We start from the raw sequence: 22,260 nt of genomic DNA, 5'->3' as shown, positions 1-22,260 counted from the left end.
CATTGGACATGACAAACAAGTACCTGGTCTCAAACTCAACCCAACGGCTGCCTGGTTTCAACCTTCCAACGAAAGAATGGTCCATCCTCAACAGGGTTCAGGACTGGCCACGGCCCCTGCTCAGCCAACCTCCACACATGGGGCATTAGTGCCAGCCTCCTATATGCCTGTGGGAGAGAGCAAACTATGCAGCACATCCTAGACTGTCCAATCTACAGATTCAGGGGAGACCTATCTGCACGCAACCCAGCAGGCCCAGAAGAAACTGCTTGGCTTTGGGACTTTGCATTTGCTAAATAACTAAAATAATTTTAAGATTGTGCCTGCTTGATCTGAGTTTCTCCCACCAGAAAACATTTCTTTCTACCTACCGTTATCACATCCTTTAAGCTAATTAAACAACTCAATTTGGTCATCTTTCCCCATACTTGAGGGAAGACCAGCTTGGCCTATGCAGTATCTGGAACTGGGCAGACAACAGATGTCCCAGAATAAATTCAGTTTCTGAACCAGCCTGATGAAAACCTGTTCAGCTTTATCAGCAGAAAAGCTGACTGCAAATGCATGAGCTCCAATGCATGCAGTTTTGGTATCCTTATCTGAGGAAGGATGCCCTTGCTATAGAGGGAGTACAGCGAAGGTTTACCAGGTTGATTAGTCAGTTAGGATTATATTCACTGGAGTTTGGAAGAGCGAGAGGCGATCTCAAAGAAGTTTATAAAATTCTAACAGGGTTAGACAGGGTAGATTCAGAAAGAATGTTCCCAGTGGTGGGGGAGTCCAGAACTAGGGGTCATAGTTTGAGGAGAAGGGGTAAACATTTTAGAACTGAGGTGAGGAGAAATTTCTTCACCCAGAGGATGGTGAATGTGTGGCATTCACTACCACAGAATGTGGTTGAGGCCAAAACGTTGTCTGATTTCAAGAAGAAATTAGATACAGCTCTTGGGGCTAAAGGGATTCAGGGATATGGGGGGAAGGGGGGGGATCAGGATATTGAATTTAATGATTAACCATGATCAAGATGAATGGTGGAGCAGGCTCGAAGGGCCGAATGGCCTACTCCTGCTTCTAGTTTCTATGTTTCTATGACAGTTATATCTTTTTTAAATTCAGCACGTTCAGAATGAAAGGGAAAAGCATTTTCTCTTGCTACCTATACATGATCAGCTTTTACAAGCATGAAAGCTACTTACCCGGAATTTCACAGGAGTTATTATAGTGTGTTGTCTGTTTGCCATCTATTGCATATGCTATTTTTCAGATCAGCCAAAGCCCATAAGTCTAATCTGTGTTTTTGGACCTGATGCCTGTTTACTGTAAGCATTGCCTTTCACTAAGCAAACACCATAGATCAAACCGCTCTTGTGCAGTATCTCCATCTTGAAGGCATGTCAAAAGCTACATTGATATTAATGACATGGAAATTCATTTATTCACTGAGCTTCTTACAGAATGGCACACAGTTGATGCTGCAATCAAACCAGTACTTGATTAGAAATGGATATTTGAATGGCTCAGAATTTCTAAAGCTCCTTGTCAGCAGTGAGTAGCTGAGCCATCCGCACTGGAGTATACGCTAAATGATTTAACTTCAGCTGGGCAGTGAAATGATTGTGATGTTTGGTTCGAGTCTTTCTTGATTGAGCGCTGGAAAAGTCGGCCAATTTCTACAGATGAACCATAGGAAGCATCATTTCTGGTTGTATCACAGCTTGGTGCAGCTCCTGCTCTGACCAAGACCACAAGCAACTACAAAGGGTTTGAACATAGCCCAGTCCATCACGCAAACCAGCCTCCCATCCATTGACTCTGTCTACACTTCCCGCTGCCTCGGAAAAGCAGCCAGCATAATTAAGGACCCCACGTACCCCGGACATTCTCTCTTCCATCTTCTTCCATCAGACTTTTGAATGGGCCTACCATATATGAAGTGAATCTTTCTCTACACCCTAGCTATGACTGTAATACTGTATTCTGCACTCTCTCCTTTCCTTCTCCCTTATGTACGCTATGAATGATATGCTTTGTCTGTATAGTGTGCAAGAAACAATACTTTTCACTGTATCTCAATACATGTGGCAATAATAAATCAAATCAAAAAGCTGACTATCCAATAGTGTCTGCTCAACTGCCTCGCTCCTGATTAGCTATCACTCAGGTGAGGACTGGACTGGTTTACCTCCCCTTGTCACATGACTAAGTAGCCTGCTAACAGTAATCAACAAGAATTTACATTTACACAGCACTTTCAGCATGGTGAAAGCATTGTCAGACGAGAACAATGATACTGAAACAAAGAAACGGACATGGGAAAATGGTGTAGAAGATGGGAAGATGTAGGGAGGGGTTTCCTGGGCTTGGGGACCAGGCAACTGAGGATATGTTTGCGAATGGCTGGATGGAGGAAATCGGAAATAGAGGATGGCAGAGATCTTTGAGGGTTTTAGAGCTGGAGATGGTGACAGAGATGGAGAGGGACTAGAATTTTAAAATCAAGGCGTGGGTGCTAGGGTGCTTGCTGTCCGTTGAATTGCATTGGAGCAGGGAATCGTTGGGGGGGGGGATGATGGTGTTTTAATCCAAGTCAGCCGAGATCATAAGTTTTGCACTTTGAATTTAGCACGGGTAAGCGTAAGATGTCCCACTCCAGATATGATTCAAATGACCCACTAGGGAGCTATTATCAAACAAAGTTTAAGAATAAACTATAATAAGAAAATCAGCAATAATTTTTACCAATTCCAAAAACACAATCATAACATTGTATAAACCTTAACAGCTAAATATACTGTTCCAAACCAAACAACCCCCACAAACTTAAACCCTGTCCTAGGCTTAGCACAGAAAGCAAGTATGCTCACATGATGCTGGATCTTGCAGCTTTGCAACACCTGCTGTGAATTAGTCCTTTGGATATGGAATTGAACCGCTGAGGCTTTCCTCCCCTAGAACTTTCAGCACACTTTGAGAGACAGGGACACCGCTTGCCTCTAGCTTCTAGCTAGCCAGCCACCAAGAGCTGAATTTCCAATACCAGGGACAGAGACACAAACACTGTTTCAGTATTCTCCCAACAGCTTCTGCCCAACTGAAGGTAAAGACCTTTGGATTTCTCCTGTGAGAAAGAAACTGTCCCAAATTATCACCTGATCTGTCAATCAGTCGAAAGTCAACAATTTTCAAAATGAATAAACTCCAGAACACTGCATTAGTCCAAATTAGAAATAAACGACATATCTATTATTACGGCTTCAGCAACAGTAAAAGATGCCAGTTCACAGACAGTTTCGGTGCCAAAATAAAAAAAAACAGGCCTGCTTAAAAAGCTGCAGAGAACTTGATTAAAATACATTTTTTAACTGCACCGTAGCATCACTATGGGAAAGGATTGTCAGGAAAAGTACACTTTTCAAATCAAAATACTCTGGATGCTAAAAGTGTTGGAAAAGCTCAGTGGGTCTGGCAGCATCTGTGACGAGAGAAACAGAGTTAACGTCTTCAGTCGAATATGACTATTCAGAACTTCTTCAGCTGCTGCTGCCAGACCTGTTGAATATTTCCAGCACTGTTTGTTATTACTCCTTCCCTTGTTGCCTCTTGAAAACTCGCATCTGCTGATTGTCTTGGAGAGATATTCACTGTTCCGCTTCATTGGTTGGTTTCCACCATCCCCATTTCCGGTTTTATAGTTTTTGCCACTCTCTGTGTGACAGACAGTTGCTGAAACACCCGTCCACGGGCACTGGCCAAGCTCGGCCAGTACTCGCCCAAATGACCCCTCTACCCGTGTTAGCCTTTGCTGATGAATTATTGGACTGGCGAGCACTGCGGCGAGACCTGTTCACCCGCCCTCACTCTGCAGCAGCTGTTAACGGTGCATTCACAGTGCTGCATTTGGAACAGTACAACTCCATTTGAAGGCTTCGATCTCTCCCTTGGGAAATTTTCTGCAGTGAAAACAAATTAAGGCTCATAAAAACAATTGAATCCGAATCGTTCTCACCACTTCTCTTTTGACAGTCTCAGTAGGAAAGGCTACTTTTGAAGATAAAATGCTCATTTCAAATGTGGCTTCGAATGGCCTCCTCCTGCACTGTAGGGATTCTATGATTCAATGATCCGTTTTGGGTGGAAGGAATGTTCTTGATTTGCAGGGCTGCAGGTTTTGTCCTCTAAATCAATCCCAGGAATTGAATCACCTCATTGATAACCATGTCCCATTGATTGGAGAGTTAGCGTCATCGATAATTAGCAGAAATTAATGGAAACCGTAGAATCCCTCCAGTGCAGAAGGAGACCATTCAGCCCATTGCATCTGCACCGACTCTCTCTGACAGGCCCTTTCCCCCACCCTATCCCTGTTACCCCACAGATTTCCCATGGCCAATCCATCTAACCTACACCTGGGTTTGAATCCTGGCTCAGGTTGCTGTCTGTGTGGAGTTTGCACATTCTCCCTGTGTCTGCGTGGGTTTCCTCCGGGTGCTCCGGTTTCCTCCCACAGTCCAAAGATATGCGGGCTAGGTTGATTGGCCTTTCTAAATTGCCCCTTAGTGTCCTGGGTTGCATAGGTTAGAGGGGTTAGTGGGTAAATATGTAGGGATATGTGGATAGGGCCTGGGTGGGATTGTGGTTGGTGCAGACTCGATGGGCCGAATGGCCTCTTTCTGCACTGTAGGATTCTATGATCTTTTGGGTGCTAAGGGGTGATTTAGCACAGCCAATCCACCTAACCTGCACATCTTTGGAGTGTGGAAGGAAACCGGAGCACCCGGAGGAAACCCACGCAGACACGGAGAGAGCGTGCACACTCCACGCAGACTGGGATTGAACCTGGCTCCCTTGCGCTGTGAGGCAGCAGAGCTAATGTTTCATTATCTTGCATTTGTACAGATTAAAATCCACCCATCATTTCTGGTATAGCTGAGAACACGGGCAGGATTTTATGGCTTTGCTCGTCCCAAAACTCTAAAATCCCGCTTGAGGTCAATGGATCTTTCCGTGGTTCGCCCCTCGCCCACTCCGATTCCCGTGGCGGGCGGGACGGTAAAATTCCGGCCCAGGTGTATGTTGTGAGGATTATTGTTGCCAAGTCAAAGAGTGCCAGAGTTCTGGTGCATTTAGCTACAATGCAATCCTTTATTGTTACGTGCAGGGAATGGTGTACTTGCTTGCAGCCATATTGCTGGTTAGCGGAGGAATAGGGGCAGGGTTTCCTGTCGCTTCATTATTGTCACTCAATGCCTGGTGCAGCTCACAGACATATTTCATCAGCTGCACCAGATGTTCAACCTGATGCACCCATCCCCCGTGAAGGAACTGAAACTTGTCGTAACTTTGCTTGAGTCTGAGTGGCATTTTTTGGTTGTGTGTGTAAATTCCCTTTAAGAGAAATTGGAGTGATTTGCAGGGTCGTTTTCACTTTGTTTAAACAGTATGGTAGGTATCGATGCCTAACGCACAATAGTATCCTTTCAGCCGTGTAGCAAAGCTATACTTAATCTTCAGTTTACCAATACAATCCCATTAAGAGTTTTATTATCCTCGCTACAATTTATGGCTTTTGTAGCCATATGGCATGAAAAATTATGTGGCGTTTACGTTTAAGATCCGCGATCTGAAGATCGGGAGATGTGACCATTATAATTAGTTACTGTGTACTTTTTTTTTTGAAGAGGAACACATTTAATAGTGAATGATAAATTACACTCTTGAGCACCTGCTCAGAAAACCATATTTCAGAATTAGTGTGAAATGACAACCTTAAGTAATGAGGATTTTCATCATGGGGTTGTTTATTGAAGTGTAACAGATACAGAGGACCAGAAAAAAACCCAGCCCCCAGCTAGAAGCTTCCAAAAATATCCTGCGTTACTCACTCTTACTCACCTTGCACTCCCACTTGAATTTTCCAATGTATCCCGCTCCACCACCTCCCTGGCAATCTGCTTCATAGAATCATAGAATAGAATCCCAGGGCAGAAGGAGGCCTTTTGGCCCATTGAGCCTGCACTGACAACAATCCCACCCAGGCCCTATCCCCATAGCCCCATTTATATACCCTGCTACTCCCTCTGACACTGAGGGAGAATTTAGCATGGCCAATTAATCTAACCCACACATCTTTGGACTGTGGGAGGAAATTGGAGCAGCCAGAGGAAACCCACGCAGACACGGGGAGAATGTGCAAACTCCTCACAGACAGTGACCAAGGCCGGGAATTGAACCCGGGTTCCTGGCGCTATGGGGCAGCAGTGCAAACCACTGTGCCACCGTGCCGCCCTTGATTTCCTATATTAAACCTGAAAAATGCTGAAAACATGGGTCAGCTGACATTTGTGGAAAGAGAAGTTAATGTTTTACACAGTAGCCTTTTGTCAGAACTCAGGATGTATGATCTTCTGAGTCGAATGCATGATGTGTAAGCTGCTGTTCACTGCACTCCACTCTGAAACTAATGGCCATACCCTCTCATCTTCATTTCATCTTGTATTTGAACTCCTGATGAGTTCCTGCCTTCTGGCCAGCAGAACACAGACTGTTTCAGATGTTTACTACCCTCGGTGTAAAACACATTCAATCTGAATTGTCTGCACACCTGCCAGCTCCCAAGAAACAAAGATAACTTGCATGTTTATTGTACCTTTCAGGTCCAAACACCCATTTGGCCTTGTTTCTGAAGTGTGACCTCTGGGAAAGCCGTTGAGTCTAATTGGCCAGAAACTGCATTAGGTGGTTTGTGTTTTCAAATTGATTTGTTGGATGTGGGCATCGCTGGCAAGGCCGACGGTCAGAACTTTCCGGTAGTTCTCACCGGCAGGATCATCCAGTCCCGCCACGGCTTTCACGATGGCAAGGGGTGCATTCAATTGGAAACCCTGTTGGCAACAGTGGGACCATGATCCTGCCGCTGGCCAATGGTGGGCTGTCTTGGTGGTGGCTTGCGCAGTAAATCCCGCCCATCGTTTATTGCCCAACTCCAATTACTCTTGAGAAGCTAGTGGCGAGCTGTCACCTTGATCCACTGCAGTGCATGGGTTGGAAGTATTGCCCCGTCCTGTTAGGTAGGCTGTTCCAGTATTTTGACCCAGCAACAGTGAAGGAACAGCAATTTCTTTCCAAGTCAGAAAGATGTGTGCCTTGGAGGGGAACTTGCAGGAGGCAGTACATAACGAACGTACAAATTTGGAACAGGAGCAGGTCATTCGGCCCTTGAGCCTGCTCTGCCATTTGATACGATCATGGCTGATCAGATTGCGGTCTCAACTCCACTTTCCTGTCAACCCCCCGTGACCCTTTGACTCCCATGTCAATCAAAAATCCATTAACTCAGTCTTAAAAATACTCAGTGACCCAGCCTCCACCACTCTCTCTTGGGGAAGAGAATTCTCCTCATTTCCCAGCAACCAGTGAAGGAACAGCAGTTTCTTGTTGCTCAGCCTTGAATGGGAGACCTCTTATTTTTAAATTGTGTTCCCTATAGAATCATAGAATCCCTACAGTGCGGAAGGAGGCCGTTTGGCTCATCCAGTCTGCACCGACCACAATCCCACCCAGGCCCTATCCTTCGTTCCAGTCTCTTCCACAAGGGAAACAGCCTCTCAGCATCCACCCTGTCAAGTCCCCTCAGGATCTAATAGGTTTCAACAAGATCATCTCTCTCTTCTAAACTCCAATAGAAACAGGCCTGACCTTTCCTCAGGAGACAATCCCTTCATCCCAGGAATCAATCAAGTGAACCTTCCCTGTGCGGCTTCTAATGAATTCATATTCTTTCTTAAATAAGGAGACTGTACCCAGTACTCTGGATATGGTCTCAGCAACACCCTGTATAACTAGCAAAACTTCCTTCTGTTCCTTACAGGCAGGGTCACTGTCGGTGTGGAGTTTGCACTTCCCGTGTCTGCGTGGGTTTCCTCCAGGTGCTCTGGTTTCCTTCCGCAGTGCAAAGATGTGTAGGTTAGGTGGGTTAGCTACGAGGCTACAGAGAATGGGCAGGGGAGTGGGCTTAGATGAAGTGCACTTTCAGAGGGTCAGTGCAGATTCGATGAGCCAAATGGCGGCCTCCTCCACTGTAGGGATTCTGAGTCTTCAATGAGTTAATTCCCCTTGCAATAAATAATTCCATTTGCCTTCTGAATCAGTTGCTGTGGCTCCATATTAACTCTTTGTGATTCATGTAGAGGACACCCAGTTCCTTCTGCATCGCAGAATTCAACAATCTCTCACCAGCTTATTAAAATGCGCCTTTTCCAATCTACCTGCCAAATTCGCATTTTTCCCACAGTATGCTCCATTTGCCACATCTTTGCCCACTCACTTAGTCCTTCTATATCACTTTGCAAACATCAGCAAATTTAGCAACCGTACATTCAGTCCCTTCATGCAAGTTATTGATATGGATTGTAAATAGCTGAGTACTTATCCCTGTGGCACTCCACTCGTTACATCTTCCCAACCCAAAATGACCCATTTATACCTACTCTCTGTTTCCTGTTCACTAATCAATCCTCTGTAGTGTTCCCATGTGCCTGCTGCCTGTTTCATTCTGGGTGGCAGAGGTCACGGGTTTGAGATGTATTGTTGAAGGAGCCTCGATGAGTTGCTATGGTGTATCTTGTAGATTATGCACATTCCTGCCACAGTATGCTAGTTATGGAGGGAGTGAATGTTTAAAGTGGTGGATGGGATGCCAATCAAGCGGGCTGCTTTGTCCTGGATGATGTTGAGCTTCTTGAGTGTTGCTGGATCTGCACCCATCCAGGCAAGCGGAGAGTATTCCATCACACTCCTGACTTGTGCCTTGTAGATAATGGCCAGGCTTTGGGGAGTCGGGAGGTGTTACTCACTGTAGAATTGCTCTTACAGCTAAATATTTACACGGTTAGTCCAGTTCAGTTTTTGGTCAGTGGTAACCTCCAGGGTGTTGACGGTAATGCCATTGAACGTTCAGGGGAGGTAGACGTTCTCTTGCTGGAGATGACCATTGCCTGGCACTTTTGCATCTGGAATCTCACCACCCCTCAAGCCAAGCCTGCTTGTTGTCTGGGTCTTGTTGCATGTGAGCACAGACTGCCTCAGTATCTGAGGAATTTGAATGGATTCAGCAACCTCTTCAACAATCACTAACTCATGGGTAGGCAGCTCTTCACAGCCAGTGAATTACTTCCAAGCCCCTTGTTGTGTTAAGCGCACTAACCAATCTGTCCCACAAAGAGCAAAAGAGACATGACCAGGTGATCAGCTGGCTACCCTGCGAAGGGAATGTTGTTGAAATAGCGCTACAGGAACTTTAATGTGCTTACCTGGGCAGGTGCGTTGACTTCTAGTGATATGCTGTATTTCCATCCCCCCACTCCCCTCACCAAGAGGGGAGTGCCCTACATTCCGAGCACCAGTTTTTGTGTATTGATTTTGTTGAAGAAAGGGAATATATTCAAGTTGAGCTTCAGTGACAAATCTATCCATGTTTCTGAGGGCCTCGAGCACCCTAGTTCATAAAATCATAGAATCCCCACAGTGCAGAAGGAGGCCATTCGGCCCATTGAGTCTGTACTGACCACATCCCACCCAGGCCCTATCCCCATAACCCCACGTATTTACCCTGCTAATCGCCCTGATACTAGGGTTAATTTAGCATGGCCAATCCACCTAACCCGCACATCTATGGACTGTGGGAGGAAACCGGAGCACCCGGAGGAAACCCACACAGACACGGGGAGAAAGTGCAAACTCCGCACAGTGACCTGAGACTGGAATCGAATCCAGGTCCCGGGCACTGTGAGGCAGCAGTGCTAACAACTGTGCCACCGTGCCGCCCTGTAGCAGTTCTTTTATATTTCCTTGACTTCCTGTAGTTCTTTGTCAAGCCTTTTTCCTAAAAAGAAATCTTCATGACAAAGCATCTTAATTCTGTTAATCATCCTACAGCAAGTGAATCTTTTCAGAGTTGTGTAGAAAGGTTTATGGTCCCTGTTCACCGAGTTTCCCTGGTTTTATATTCTTTTGTGGGCTGGCCAGGCCAAGGTGTGTTGCCCTCAAGAGATGCTCAGCTTCCCATGTCCAGTGTTTGAGTTCCTTGTGTCCTTTCTTTAATGATGTAGGGATTCAATTCTTGGAACTCATTTCTATTTTTCTTGTTATAATCGCGTTAAGTTACAGGCTTTTCTGCTCTTTAGTAAATTGGAAAAGTAGAGATTATTTTGTCTCTTTGTGTTACTGAGATGTTGCTGCTTTTCCATCCACACTTTATCTGCCAGTTGAACCCACGGTGGTTCAGCATCAGTTTGCCCTTCAGGCATCATGACCATTCCGTGCTATGTTACCTCCTTTCCTTTCCCTGCAATGATAATACTCTCTCAAATTGTTTTGAGGGCGTTAGTCATTTTGGCTGTCAGAGCTTTTGTTCATTCTTGCTAATCCTGCCTACTCGGAATCCTCATTTCACACAGGTTACCAGCTGTGTGCCTCATTTTGGAGCTTTCTGAGATGCTTTCACATGGATGGCAGGAGCTGTCAGCAAGAACAGCTCCCCTTCCCATTGTCATCGGCACCTGGCAACATAAAGTCACCAAGCTCTGCTCTGCAGCCTCCATTATTAAACCGGGACTGTGGGAGGCAGTGCAAGGGCTTTGTTAATTCTTTCATAGGAGTGGGCGTCACTGGGAACTGAAAATGGATGAGATTTATACTGTTGTGGCGGGGCAGGAGGTGGAGATAAGCTGTAGGGACTGGATAAAGGGCCAGCGATAGGTGGAGGCTAGGGAGAGATTGATAGAGATGTCATGGATAAAAAGACACAAGGAATGTTCATAGTTTTGTATCATCTACAAGCTTCTTGAAGACTCCCCCAACATTTACATCCAAACCATTTAAATATACCACAAAAATCAAAGGAACCCGTACTGAATCCGGCGGAACCCCACTAGAAGCATTCTTACAATCACCAAAATATCTATCAGAATTGACCCTTTGTTTCCAGCCACTGAACCAATTTTGCATCCAGCTTGCTACATTGCCCTGAATCCTATGGACTTGTATTTTTTTAACTAGTCTGCCATGTTTATTTATTAATGTCACAAGTAAGCTTATTGCAATGAAGTTACTGTGAAAATCCCCTAGTCGCCACACTCCGGTGCCTGTTCGGGTACACTGAGGGAGAATTTAGCATGGCCAATGTACCTAACCAGCCCATCTTTTGGACTGAGAGAGGAAACCGGAGGAAACCCACGCAGACGGGGAGAATATGCAAACTCCACACAGACAGTGACCCAAGGCTGAAATTGGACCTGGATCCCTGGTGCTGTGAGGCAGCAGTGCTAACCACAGTGCCACCAATGGGACCTTGTCAAAAACCTTGCTAAGATCCATGTAGACCACATCAACTACGTTACCCTCATCCATCCTCCTTGTTGCTTCCTCAAAAAAGTTCAGTCAGATTAGTCAGACAAAACCTTCCTTTAATAGATCCATAACTATTCCTGATTAATCCATCTTTCTAAGTGGCAGTTTATCCTGTCCCTCAGAATTGATTCAAGTAATTTGCTCTCTACTGTGTTGAGACTGACTACTCTAATTTTTCAGTCTATCCCTCGCTCCCTTTTAAAACAAAGGTACAAATTAGCAATACTCCAAACCCCCAACACCAAACCTGTATCCAGTGAGGATTGGAAAATGATAGTCAGATCCTCCACAATATTCACCCTGGCTTATTTTAGCAGCCTGGGTTACATTTCCCCCTGCCCTTTATCTACTTTCAAGGATGCTAATCCTCTTTAATAACTTCCTAATACTAATGACCCTTTGAGAGAAAAAAAATCATCTCATCTCCATCTTAAATGGTAGACCTCTTGTTGATAGAATCCCAACAGTGCAGAAGGAGGCCATTTGTCCCATCGAGCCACATTGGATTTGGTACTGGGAAATGAACCGGGCCAAGTGTTAGATTTGGTTGTGGGAGAGCACTTTGGAGATAGTGACCACAATTCGGTGTCTTTTGTTATTGCAATGGAGAGGGATAGGACCGTACGGCAGGGCAAGGTTTACAATTGGGGGAGAGGTAATTATGATGCGATTAGGCAAGAATTAGGGGGCATAAGTTGGGAACAGAAACTGTCAGAGAAAGGAACTAATGAAAAGTGGAATTTTTTCAAGGAACAAATACTGGATGTCCTTGATAGGTATGTCCCTGTCAGGCAGGGAGGAAATGGCCGAGTGAGGGAACCATGGTTCACGAAAGAGGTGGAATGTCTTGTGAAAAGAAAGAGGGAAGCTTATGTAGGGATGAGGAAACAAGGTTCAGATGGCTCGATTGAGGGTTACAAGTTAGCAAGGAATGAGCTGAAAAAGGGGCTCAGGAGAGCTAGGAGGGGACACGAGAAGTCCTTGGCGGGTCGGATCAAGGAAAACCCCAAGGCTTTTTACTCTTGTGTGAGGAATAAAAGAATGACCAGGGTGAGGTTGGGGCCGGTCAAGGACAGTAGTGGGAACTTGTGTATGGAGTCAGTAGAGATAGGCGAGGTGATGAATGAATACTTTTCTTCAGTGTTCACCAAGGAGAGGGGCCATGTTTTTGAGGAAGAGAAGGTGTTACAAGCTAATAGGCTGGAGGAAATAGATGTTCGGAGGGAGGATGTCCTGGCAGTTTTGAATAAACTGAAGGTCGATAAGTCCCCTGGGCCTGATGAAATGTATCCTAGGATTCTTTGGGAGGCAAGGGATGAGATTGCAGAGCCTTTGGCTTTGATCTTTGGGTCCTCGCTGTCCACGGGGATGGTGCCAGAGGACTGGAGAATGGCGAATGTTGTTCCTCTGTTTAAGAAAGGGAATAGAAATGACCCTGGTAATTATAGACCGGTTAGTCTTACTTCGGTGGTTGGTAAATTGATGGAAAAGGTCCTTAGAGATGGGATTTACGACCATTTAGAAAGATGCGGATTAATCTGGGATAGTCAGCACGGATTCGTGAGGGGCAAGCCGTGCCTCACAAATTTGATAGAATTTTTTGAGGAGGTAACTAAGTGTGTTGATGAAGGTAGGGCAGTTGATGTCATATACATGGATTTTAGTAAGGCGTTTGATAAGGTCCCCCATGGTCGGCTTATGATGAAAGTGAGGAGGTGTGGGATAGAGGGAAAGTTGGCCGATTGGATAGGTAACTGGCTGTCTGATCGAAGACAGAGGGTGATGGTCGATGGAAAATTTTCGGATTGGAGACAGGTTGCTAGCGGAGTGCCACAGGGATCAGTGCTTGGTCCTCTGCTCTTTGTGATTTTTATTAATGACTTGGAGGAGGGGGCTGAAGGGTGGATCAGTAAATTTGCTGATGACACCAAGATTGGTGGAGTAGTGGATGAGGTGGAGGGCTGTTGTAGACTGCAAAGAGACATAGATAGGATGCAAAGCTGGGCTGAAAAATGGCAGATGGAGTTTAACCCTGATAAATGTGAGGTGATTCATTTTGGTAGGACTAATTTAAATGTGGATTACAGGGTCAAAGGTAGGGTTCTGAACACTGTGGAGGAACAGAGAGATCTTGGGGTTCATATCCACAGATCTCTAAAGGTTGCCACTCAAGTGGATAGAGCTGTGAAGAAGGCCTGTAGTGTGTTAGCTTTTATTAACAGGGGGTTGGAGTTTAAGAGCCGTGGGGTTATGCTGCAACTGTACAGGACCTTGGTGAGACCACATTTGGAATATTGTGTGCAGTTCTGGTCACCTCACTATAAGAAGGATGTGGAAGCGCTGGAAAGAGTGCAGAGAAGATTTACCAGGATGCTGCCTGGTTTGGAGGGTAGGTCTTATGAGGAAAGGTTGAGGGAGCTAGGGCTATTCTCTCTGGAGCGGAGGAGGCTGAGGGGAGACTTAATAGAGGTTTATAAAATGATGAAGGGGATAGATAGAGTGAACGTTCAAAGACTATTTCCTCGGGTGGATGGAGCTATTACAAGGGGGCATAACTATAGGGTTCGTGGTGGGAGATACAGGAAGGATATCAGAGGTAGGTTCTTTACGCAGAGAGTGGTTGGGGTGTGGAATGGACTGCCTGCAGTGATAGTGGAGTCAGACACTTTAGGAACATTTAAGCGGTTATTGGATAGGCACATGGAGCACACCAGGATGATAGGGAGTGGGATAGCTTGATCTTGGTTTCAGATAAAGCTCGGCACAACATCGTGGGCCGAAGGGCCTGTTCTGTGCTGTACTGTTCTATGTTCTATGAGCCTGCACTGACCACAATCCCACCCAAGCCTTATTCTGTAACCCCACACATTTACCCTGCTAATCCCCCTGACACTGGTGGCAATTTAGCATGGCCAATCAACCTAACCCGTACATCTTTGGAGTGTGGGAGGAAACTGGAGCACCTGGAGAAATCCCACGTGGACACGGGGAGAACGTGCAAACTCCACACAGACAGTCACCCAATTGGAATTGAACCCGGGTCCTTGGCACTGCGAGGCAGCAATGCTAATCACTGTGCCACCGTGCTTTCTCCTCTGATTCTCTTCTCTCTCGCAAGGGGACACATCCTCCGAGGATTTGATATGTTTCAATAAGACAGTTTCACATTCTTCCAAACTTCAATGGGTGCACCCCAGCCTTTCTTCATAGGATAAGCATGTCATCCCAAGAATAAGTCGCGTGAACCTTCTCTGAACTATTTCGAACAAAATTATATATTTTTTCAAGTAAAACTTTCCTACTTCTATATTCCATTCTGCTTACAATAAACGCTAAACTTCCACTTGCCTTTCTCATCATTTGCTGCACCCATACGTTAACCTTTTGTGATTCATGTACCAGGACACCCAGATCCCTCTGCACCACAGTTCTTCAATCTCTCTCTCGCTATTTAAATCGTATATTGCTGTTGTTACTCTTCCAGCCAATGTGGACAAGTCACATTTTCTCACATTATACTGCATCTGCCAAACGCAACCTGTCGACATTTTAAGTTATGAAGAGAGGTTGGGTAGGCTTGGGTTGTTTTCGTTGGAGCAGAGAAGACTGAGGGGTGACCTGATCGAGGTGGACAAGATTATGAGAGACATGGACAGGGTGGATAAGGAGCAGCTGTTCCTCTTAGTTGAAGGGTCAGTCATGAGGGGACATAGATTCAAGGTGAGGGATATGAGGCTAAGGGGGAATGTAAAGAAAAACATTTTTACCCAGAGGGTGGTGACAGTCTGGAATGCGCTGCCTGTGAGTGTGGTAGAGGCGGGTTGCCTCACATCCTTCAAAAAGTATCTGGATGAGCTCTTGCCACGTCATAACATTCAGGGCTATGGGCCAAGTGCTGGTAAATGGAATTAGGTGGGAGTTCTGGTGTTTCTCGTGCGTTGGCGTGGACTCGATGGGCCGAGGGGCCTCTTCTGCACTGTATGACTCTAAAGTATCCCTTTTCGGACTCTTAATTCCTGATACCCAAGAATCAACAGTGACTCATAACAACAGCATTCATTTATGTTAGTTTACAGTGCCATATTACTGTGCATTTCAAAATACTGAAAAAGTTGGAAAAATCAAAATTTCCCATGGGACAACATTGATGGGCTACTCATCAGGAATAAAATTAATACAGCGATCAATTTCTTCCTTCAAAAAGAATTCTAAATTTGCCACTACAAAATTTATACTTCTGTGCTTTTCAATGCTTTTCCCCTGTTATAGATCTGACAGAATACTTACTGGGCACGGCTGCCACAAAAAAAAACACTGTTATTTCTACTTCACTCTCATTGTCACTGTCACTTTTGGTACAACGTTTCAGTTTTCAAGCCAACAGAAACGCCAAAAGTAGTTGCAAACACTGCTGAAATCCACAACATAGATAGGAGGTTGCCACAAAACAATGGCCTTAATCAAGAGTAAACTTAACCAAGACCACAAGGAACTACAAAAGGTCATGAATGTAGCCCAATCCATCACGCAAACCAGCCTCCCTTCCGTTGACTCTGTCTACAATTCCTGCTGTCTCGGCAAAGCAGCCAGCATAATTAAGGACCCCAGGCACTCTGGACATACTCTCTTCCACCTTCTTCCTTCGGGAAAAAGATACAAAAGTCTGAGGTCACATACCAACTGACTCGAGAACAGCTTCCTCCCTGCTGCTGTCAGACTTTTGAATGGACCTGCCTCGCACTAAGTTGATCTTTCTGTACACCCTATCTATGAATGCAACACTACATTCTGCACTCTCTCCTTTCCTTCTCTATGAACGGTATGCTTTGTCTGTACAGCACATAAGAAACAATACTTTTCACTATGTTAATACATGTGACAATAATAAATCAAATCAAATCATGGGCCTTTATTCATTAACTGTTTCTCAGTTGCAGCTTTTTTTTATAGTTAGCATTTTAAAGTTGTTCATTGAGCTTTCAGTTTTGTGAGTTGGTGCAACTGGAAAATCAGATAATATTTACATGGGTGGCACAGTGATTAGCACTGCTGACTCTCAGCGCCAGGGGCCTGGGTTCGATTCCCGTCTTGGGTTACTGTCTGTGTGGAGTCTGCATGTTTTTCCCCATGTCTGCATGGGTTTCCTCCGGGTGCTCTGGTTTCCTCCCACAGTCTGAAAGGCGTGCTGGTTAGGTGCATTGGCCATGCTAAATTCTCCCTCAGTGTACCCGAACAGGCGCCAGAGTGTGGCAACTAAGGGATTTTCAAAGTAACTTCATTACAGTGTTAATGTAAGCCTCCTTGTGACTAATAAATAAACTTTAAAGTTAACTTTAAAACTTAAAAAAAAAACTATTGTGCAAACTTCATAGGAAAGGGCGGCACGGTAGCACAGTGGTTAGCACTGCTGCTTCACAGCTCCAGGGACCTGGGTTCGATTCCCGGCTTGGGTCACTGTCTGTGTGGAGTTTGCACATTCTCTTCCTGTCTGCGTGGGTTTCCTCCGGGTGCTCCGGTTTCCTCCCACAATCCAAAGATGTGTGGGTTAGGTTGATTGGCCATGCTAAAATTGCCCCTTAGTGTCTTGAGATGGCGTAGTTAAGAGGGATTAGCGGGTAAATGTGTAGGGGTATGGGGGTAGGGCCTGGGTGGGATTGTGGTCGGTGCAGACTCGATGGGCCAGGTGGCCTCTTTCTGCACTGTAGGGTTCCTATGATTTCTATGAAAGCTTTTACCCTGTGCTGATCATGTGTCTGATGCTGAAGGATCACTTTTAAGCAGTTTGGAGTTTGTTATTAATTGCTTTATGTCTATTCCCTTAAGTTTGAAAACCAACATCAACTAGTCAAATGTTAGTGATTGGAATTGGGTGTTTATAGAATGCTTGATAAGTAGCAAAGAAATCGCTCTCTGAATTCATGGTGTGGTCCTGATGTAAAAGGAGCCATACATGCTCGGCCAAGTGAATGTAAAGTGTCGCAGAGGCACATCAGACCTCAGTCTCGTGTGTCCAACAATGCTGTGTATTATAGATGTGGCCTCTGCACGATCATCTTTCAATGGTAGTACATTGGTAAATAAATGCTGGTGTTCTGGCGCTATAGAAGACAGTCTGACACCATCATGAAAACCTCTGTTTGTTCATGCAATTCCTAGTTTCACTCTTTTTGGTAAGTGTGGTGGACCTCAGTTGTGCCTTTGTCCTATATGGACCACCGTTGTGTGTGTTTGTCATACCTGGACACATCCCCTTCCAGTTTGGTTCCTCCCCTCAGCACCTAGTATAAAGGTGGCTGTCTCCTCCCCCTTGTTCAGTCCAGGTCGGTTAATTGTTGGGATCTGCTCCTGATTCTGTTGTGAATAAAAGCCTACACTTATATTGGCATATCGGTAGCCTTTCGCCTTATTGATAGCGCATCAGTAAGCACCCACCAACAAGCATCAAGAGTGTGAGGGAATAGGTGGGGCAAACTTTCACCTCACCCGCCCACTGGGAAACGGCTCCGACTGGGTGCGTGGCTGGGTTAACACCCTCCCTGATTTCACTCCCCACAGGACAGTAATATTGGTCAATGTGCAAAGCCAGTGTCCCACCCAATCCTGTTGATTTCCTGCCTGATGAGTTAGGTTAAAATCATCCTTTAATATTTAAAAAAAAAATCCCTGTAATGTTCTCCAGTTCAATTCTGCTTGCCAGACCACCAGAAGGATGTGGAGGCTTTGGAGAGGGTACAGAAAAGATTTACCAGGATATTGGCTGGTATGGAGGGCATTAGCTATGAGGAGAGTTTGGAGAAACTTGGTTTGTTCTCACTGGAATGACGGAGATTGAGGGGCGACTTGATAGAAGTCTACAAGATTATGAGGGGCATGGACAGAGTGGATAGTCAGAAGCTTTTTCCCAGGGTGGAAGAGCCAATTACTAGGGGGCATAAGTTTAAGGTGCGAGGGGCAAGGTTTAAAGGAGATGTATGAGGCAGGTTTTTTACACGAGGGTGGTGGATGCCTGGAACTCGCTGCCGGGGGAGGTAGTGGAAGCAGATACGATAGTGATTTTTAAGGGGCGTCTTGATAAATACATGAATAGGATGGGAATAGAGGGATATGGTCCCCGGAAGGGTCGGGGGTTTTAGTTCACTCAGGCAGTATGGTCGGTGCAGCCTTGGAGGGCTGAAGGGCCTGTTTCTGTGCTGTAATTTTCTTCGTTCTTATAATATTTCAGCTTTTCCTCTTTTTTTTAAACAGTTGCACAATCGAAGTATCCCTGGAGATTCTCGTCTGGGTGACGATTACAATATTCCCCACTGGATAAACCACAGGTTGGTGGTGGTTTCTGTACAGTTTCCTGTGTTGGTGATGTAAATGGGGAGATGTGCTGTGACTGTTGTAGGTTTGCTACAAAGACCGACACTCTGAGTGCCGTGGTCGAGTGGCAGCACTCTCAGCTCTAGGTTCATTCCAGAGACTTGAGCATGTCACCCAGGCTGGCACTTCACTGTCGTATTGAGGGAGTGCTGCACTGTCAGAGGTGCCATCTTTCAAAAGAAAGGTTAGGCAACAGATCTGTCTGCATTCTTGGATGAGCATAAAAGATCTCAAGTGGGAGCACAGAGTTCTCCAGTGTCTTGGCCAACATTCATCCCTCAACCAGCATCACTCGAACAGATAATCTGGTCATTATCACCTTGCTGTTCATCAATAAAATCCTGCAGCACCCAGAAGGAACCCACGCAGATATGGAGAGAACAGGCAAACTCCACACAGACAGGCACCATCGAAACCCTACAGTGCAGAATGAGATTATTCGGCCCATCAAGTCTGCACCGACTCTCCAAAAGAGCATCCCATCCAAACCCATACCTGCATCTCCACATATTTATCCTACTAATCCCCTTAACCCACACATCTTTGGACACTAAGGGACAATTAACCATGGCCAATTCACCTAACCTGCGCATCTTTGGACTGTGGGAGGAAACCGGAGCACCCGGAGGAAACCCACGCAGACACGGGGATGACATACAAACTCCACACTGTCAACCAAGGCTGGAATTGAACCCGGGTCCCCGGCGCTGTGAGGCAGCAGCTGTAATCGCTGTGCCACCAGCCCTGTTTCGTTCAAGGGATGTGGGCATCGCTGGCTGGGCCAGCATTTATTACCTATCTCTGGGGGATTTAAACGTCAACCACATTGTGGGTCTGGAGTCGCATGAAGGCCAGACCAGATAAGGACAACAGTTTACCTTCCCTAAAGGACATTAGTGAAGCAGATGGATTTTTACAATAACTGACAATGGTTTCGTGGTCATCAGTCAACTTTTAATTCAGATTCAGATAAGGGGGAGCTGATGGCCTAGTGGTATTATTGCTAGACTATTAATCCAGAAACTCAGTTAATATTCTGGGGACCTGAGTTCAAATCCCGCCATGGCAGATGGTGGAATATGAATTCAATTAAAAATAGCTGGAATTAATAATCTACTGATGACCATTGTTGTTTGTTGGAAAAACCCATCCGGTTCACTAATGTCCTTTAGGGAAGGAAATCTACCGTCCTTACCTGGTCTGGCCTACATGTGATCCCAGAGCCACAGCAATGTGGCTGACTTTCAACTGCCCCCTGAAATGGGCTAGCAAGCCACTCCATTCAAGGGCAACTAGGGATGGGCAATAAATGCTGGCCAGGCAGCAACGCCCGTGCCCCACAAATGAATTTTTAAAAATTTGCTTGACAACAAACAGCAAGGGTAAGTACCCCGAGATCGCCGGAACTCCAGAACAGCTTCCTGGTCTGTTTAGCATTGGGAGTTGCCACCTCAGCCTGGGCTTTCAGCGCCGGGACTCGTTGAACAAGTAGTAATTTGCAAAGGGTTGTGGAGAAGTCTGAGGCTACCCCTCCCCCATGCCCCCCCACGAAAGAAAAAAAAATTGTTTTGTTGAATTCAAATTGCACCATCTGCCGTGATGGGATTCGAACCCGGGTCCCCAGAGCATTACCCTGGGTCTCTGGAGTATTAGCCCAGTAACAACACCACTGCCTCCCTGCTTTTTGCAACCACTGAACATCTCAAAGCACATTACAGCCACTGAGTCCTTTTTGTAGTGCACTCACTGTTGTAATGTAGGAATGAGTGAATTAGAGAGTGGGGTAGAATGAGAGAGAGAGAGAGAATTGGAGAGCTGATTTTTATTCTTGTCTCTGGACTTCTCCAGGCGGAAATCAGCCAGTTCTCATCGATAAGAAACATGGACGCGGCTGCCCTCAATCCGCCTCCAAATCATTTTGCTGCAGGCTCTCTGTCTCCCCCAAATTGATAACCATTGCAATCTTTCCACCCTCCCACTTCCGTGGATTGTTGTGACGCGCCACACATCCGAGGCAGAGAGAGTGGAAAGAGGGATGAAGTCAGCCTTGTGCCGGTCAGCATTTGCAATAATGAACTCAATCCTGTGAGCCGTTCGTAACATTTTTTTAAAAATGTGTTTTTATTTGGTGTTTGGAATCAATGTCCACATTGTGGGCAGCTTCCTGTTGGACTGACCCGGTCTCATTGCTTTATTTGCAGCTTCTACACATCCAAGAGTCAGTTATATTATAATAGTTTCACTCCTCGCATTAAACTTGCAGCAAGGAAGGTGAGTTGAGGCCTGGTTGAAGACACACTGTGGTCGCGTTTGAAAAATGATAGTTATTAGCTTCTGGCTGCTATTAAAGCCTGCCATTATTCATCCAAAGTGAGAGGCGGCAGCTTTGTATTGGCTGTTTGTGTGTATGATGCATTGCTTTGTTCTCCACAATTATTTCTAATTCAGCGACATTAAGAACGTTCCTCAGAGGGCCACCGGGTGGAACCAGCATTTAATATAACTGAATGACGCACGGACTAGAAGGTTCCAGATTCTGGTTCTGAGCTGTGTTCAGTTGGTCTGAGCAGGGCTGCAGGTTGCTGCATTGCGAAGGAAAGAGAAAGTGCAGCCAGGTTTACTGACTTCTGTTCAGCACTTCCCTGTGGAACTTGTATTTGTGTTTCCCAGCACCTGACTGAGATGTAATCATCATGGACAATGTAGATGGGCCAATCGTATAAAATGTTTGTTGCCGATCTGGCTTTGGATTATTCTAGTCCAGCATTTTTTGATTTGATTAATTACAGTCTCATCTATCGGTATACAGTGAAAAGGATTTAAAAAGGATTTAATCATATTTTGCATTCACTAGCCTTTATAAAATCTATTTAGTGCGATTGCATCCCCTGTGCAGTTGGGAGAATTACACAATCCACAGTCTAACTGTTCAAAGATTTCCTACAGTGCAGATAGAGGCCATTCAGCCCATCTATTCTGCACTGACAACAACCCCAGCCAGGCCCTATCCCCGTAGCCCTGCGTATTTACCCTGCTAAGCATGGTAGCACAGTGGTTAGCACTGCTGCCTCACACCAGGAACTCGGGTTCGATTCCCGGCTTGGGTCACTGTGCGGAGTCTGAACATTCTCCCCGTATCTGCATGGGTTTCCTCTGGGTGCACCAGTTTCCTCCCACAGTCTGAAAGACGTGCTGGTTAGGTGCATTGGCCATGCTAAACTCTCCCTCAGTGTACCCGAACAGGCGCCGAAGTGTGACGACTATAGAACATAGAACAGTACAGCACAGAACAGGCCTTTCGGCCTACGATGTTGTGCCGAGCTGTATTTGAAACCAAGATCAAGCTATCCCACTCCCTATCATCCTGGTGTGCTCCATGTGCCTATCCAATAACCGCTTAAATGTTCCTAAAGTGTCTGACTCCACTATCACTGCAGGCAGTCCATTCCACACCCCAACCACTCTCTGCGTAAAGAACCTCCTCTGATA

At 45.7% G+C, this 22,260-nt stretch overlaps 1 protein-coding gene across 4 annotated transcripts in view; it reads left to right on the top strand.

Annotated features, from left to right (window-relative positions):
• depdc5 (DEP domain containing 5, GATOR1 subcomplex subunit) overlaps positions 1-22,260 on the top strand; it is a 192,754-nt gene that overhangs the window by 49,781 nt on the left and 120,713 nt on the right. For all 4 annotated transcript variants that reach the window (XM_078226820.1, XM_078226821.1, XM_078226819.1 and 1 more), the window contains exons 16-17: positions 18,652-18,725; positions 20,973-21,042. In XM_078226820.1, coding sequence (XP_078082946.1) covers positions 18,652-18,725; positions 20,973-21,042 — 144 coding nt within the window. The remainder of the gene's footprint in view (positions 1-18,651; positions 18,726-20,972; positions 21,043-22,260) is intronic.

Source organism: Mustelus asterias, chromosome 13, assembly GCF_964213995.1.
Source record: "Mustelus asterias chromosome 13, sMusAst1.hap1.1, whole genome shotgun sequence".
Classification (NCBI taxonomy): domain Eukaryota; kingdom Metazoa; phylum Chordata; class Chondrichthyes; order Carcharhiniformes; family Triakidae; genus Mustelus; species Mustelus asterias.
Note: the sequence above shows the minus strand (reverse complement) of the source record. Positions and strands in the feature narration are given on the sequence as shown.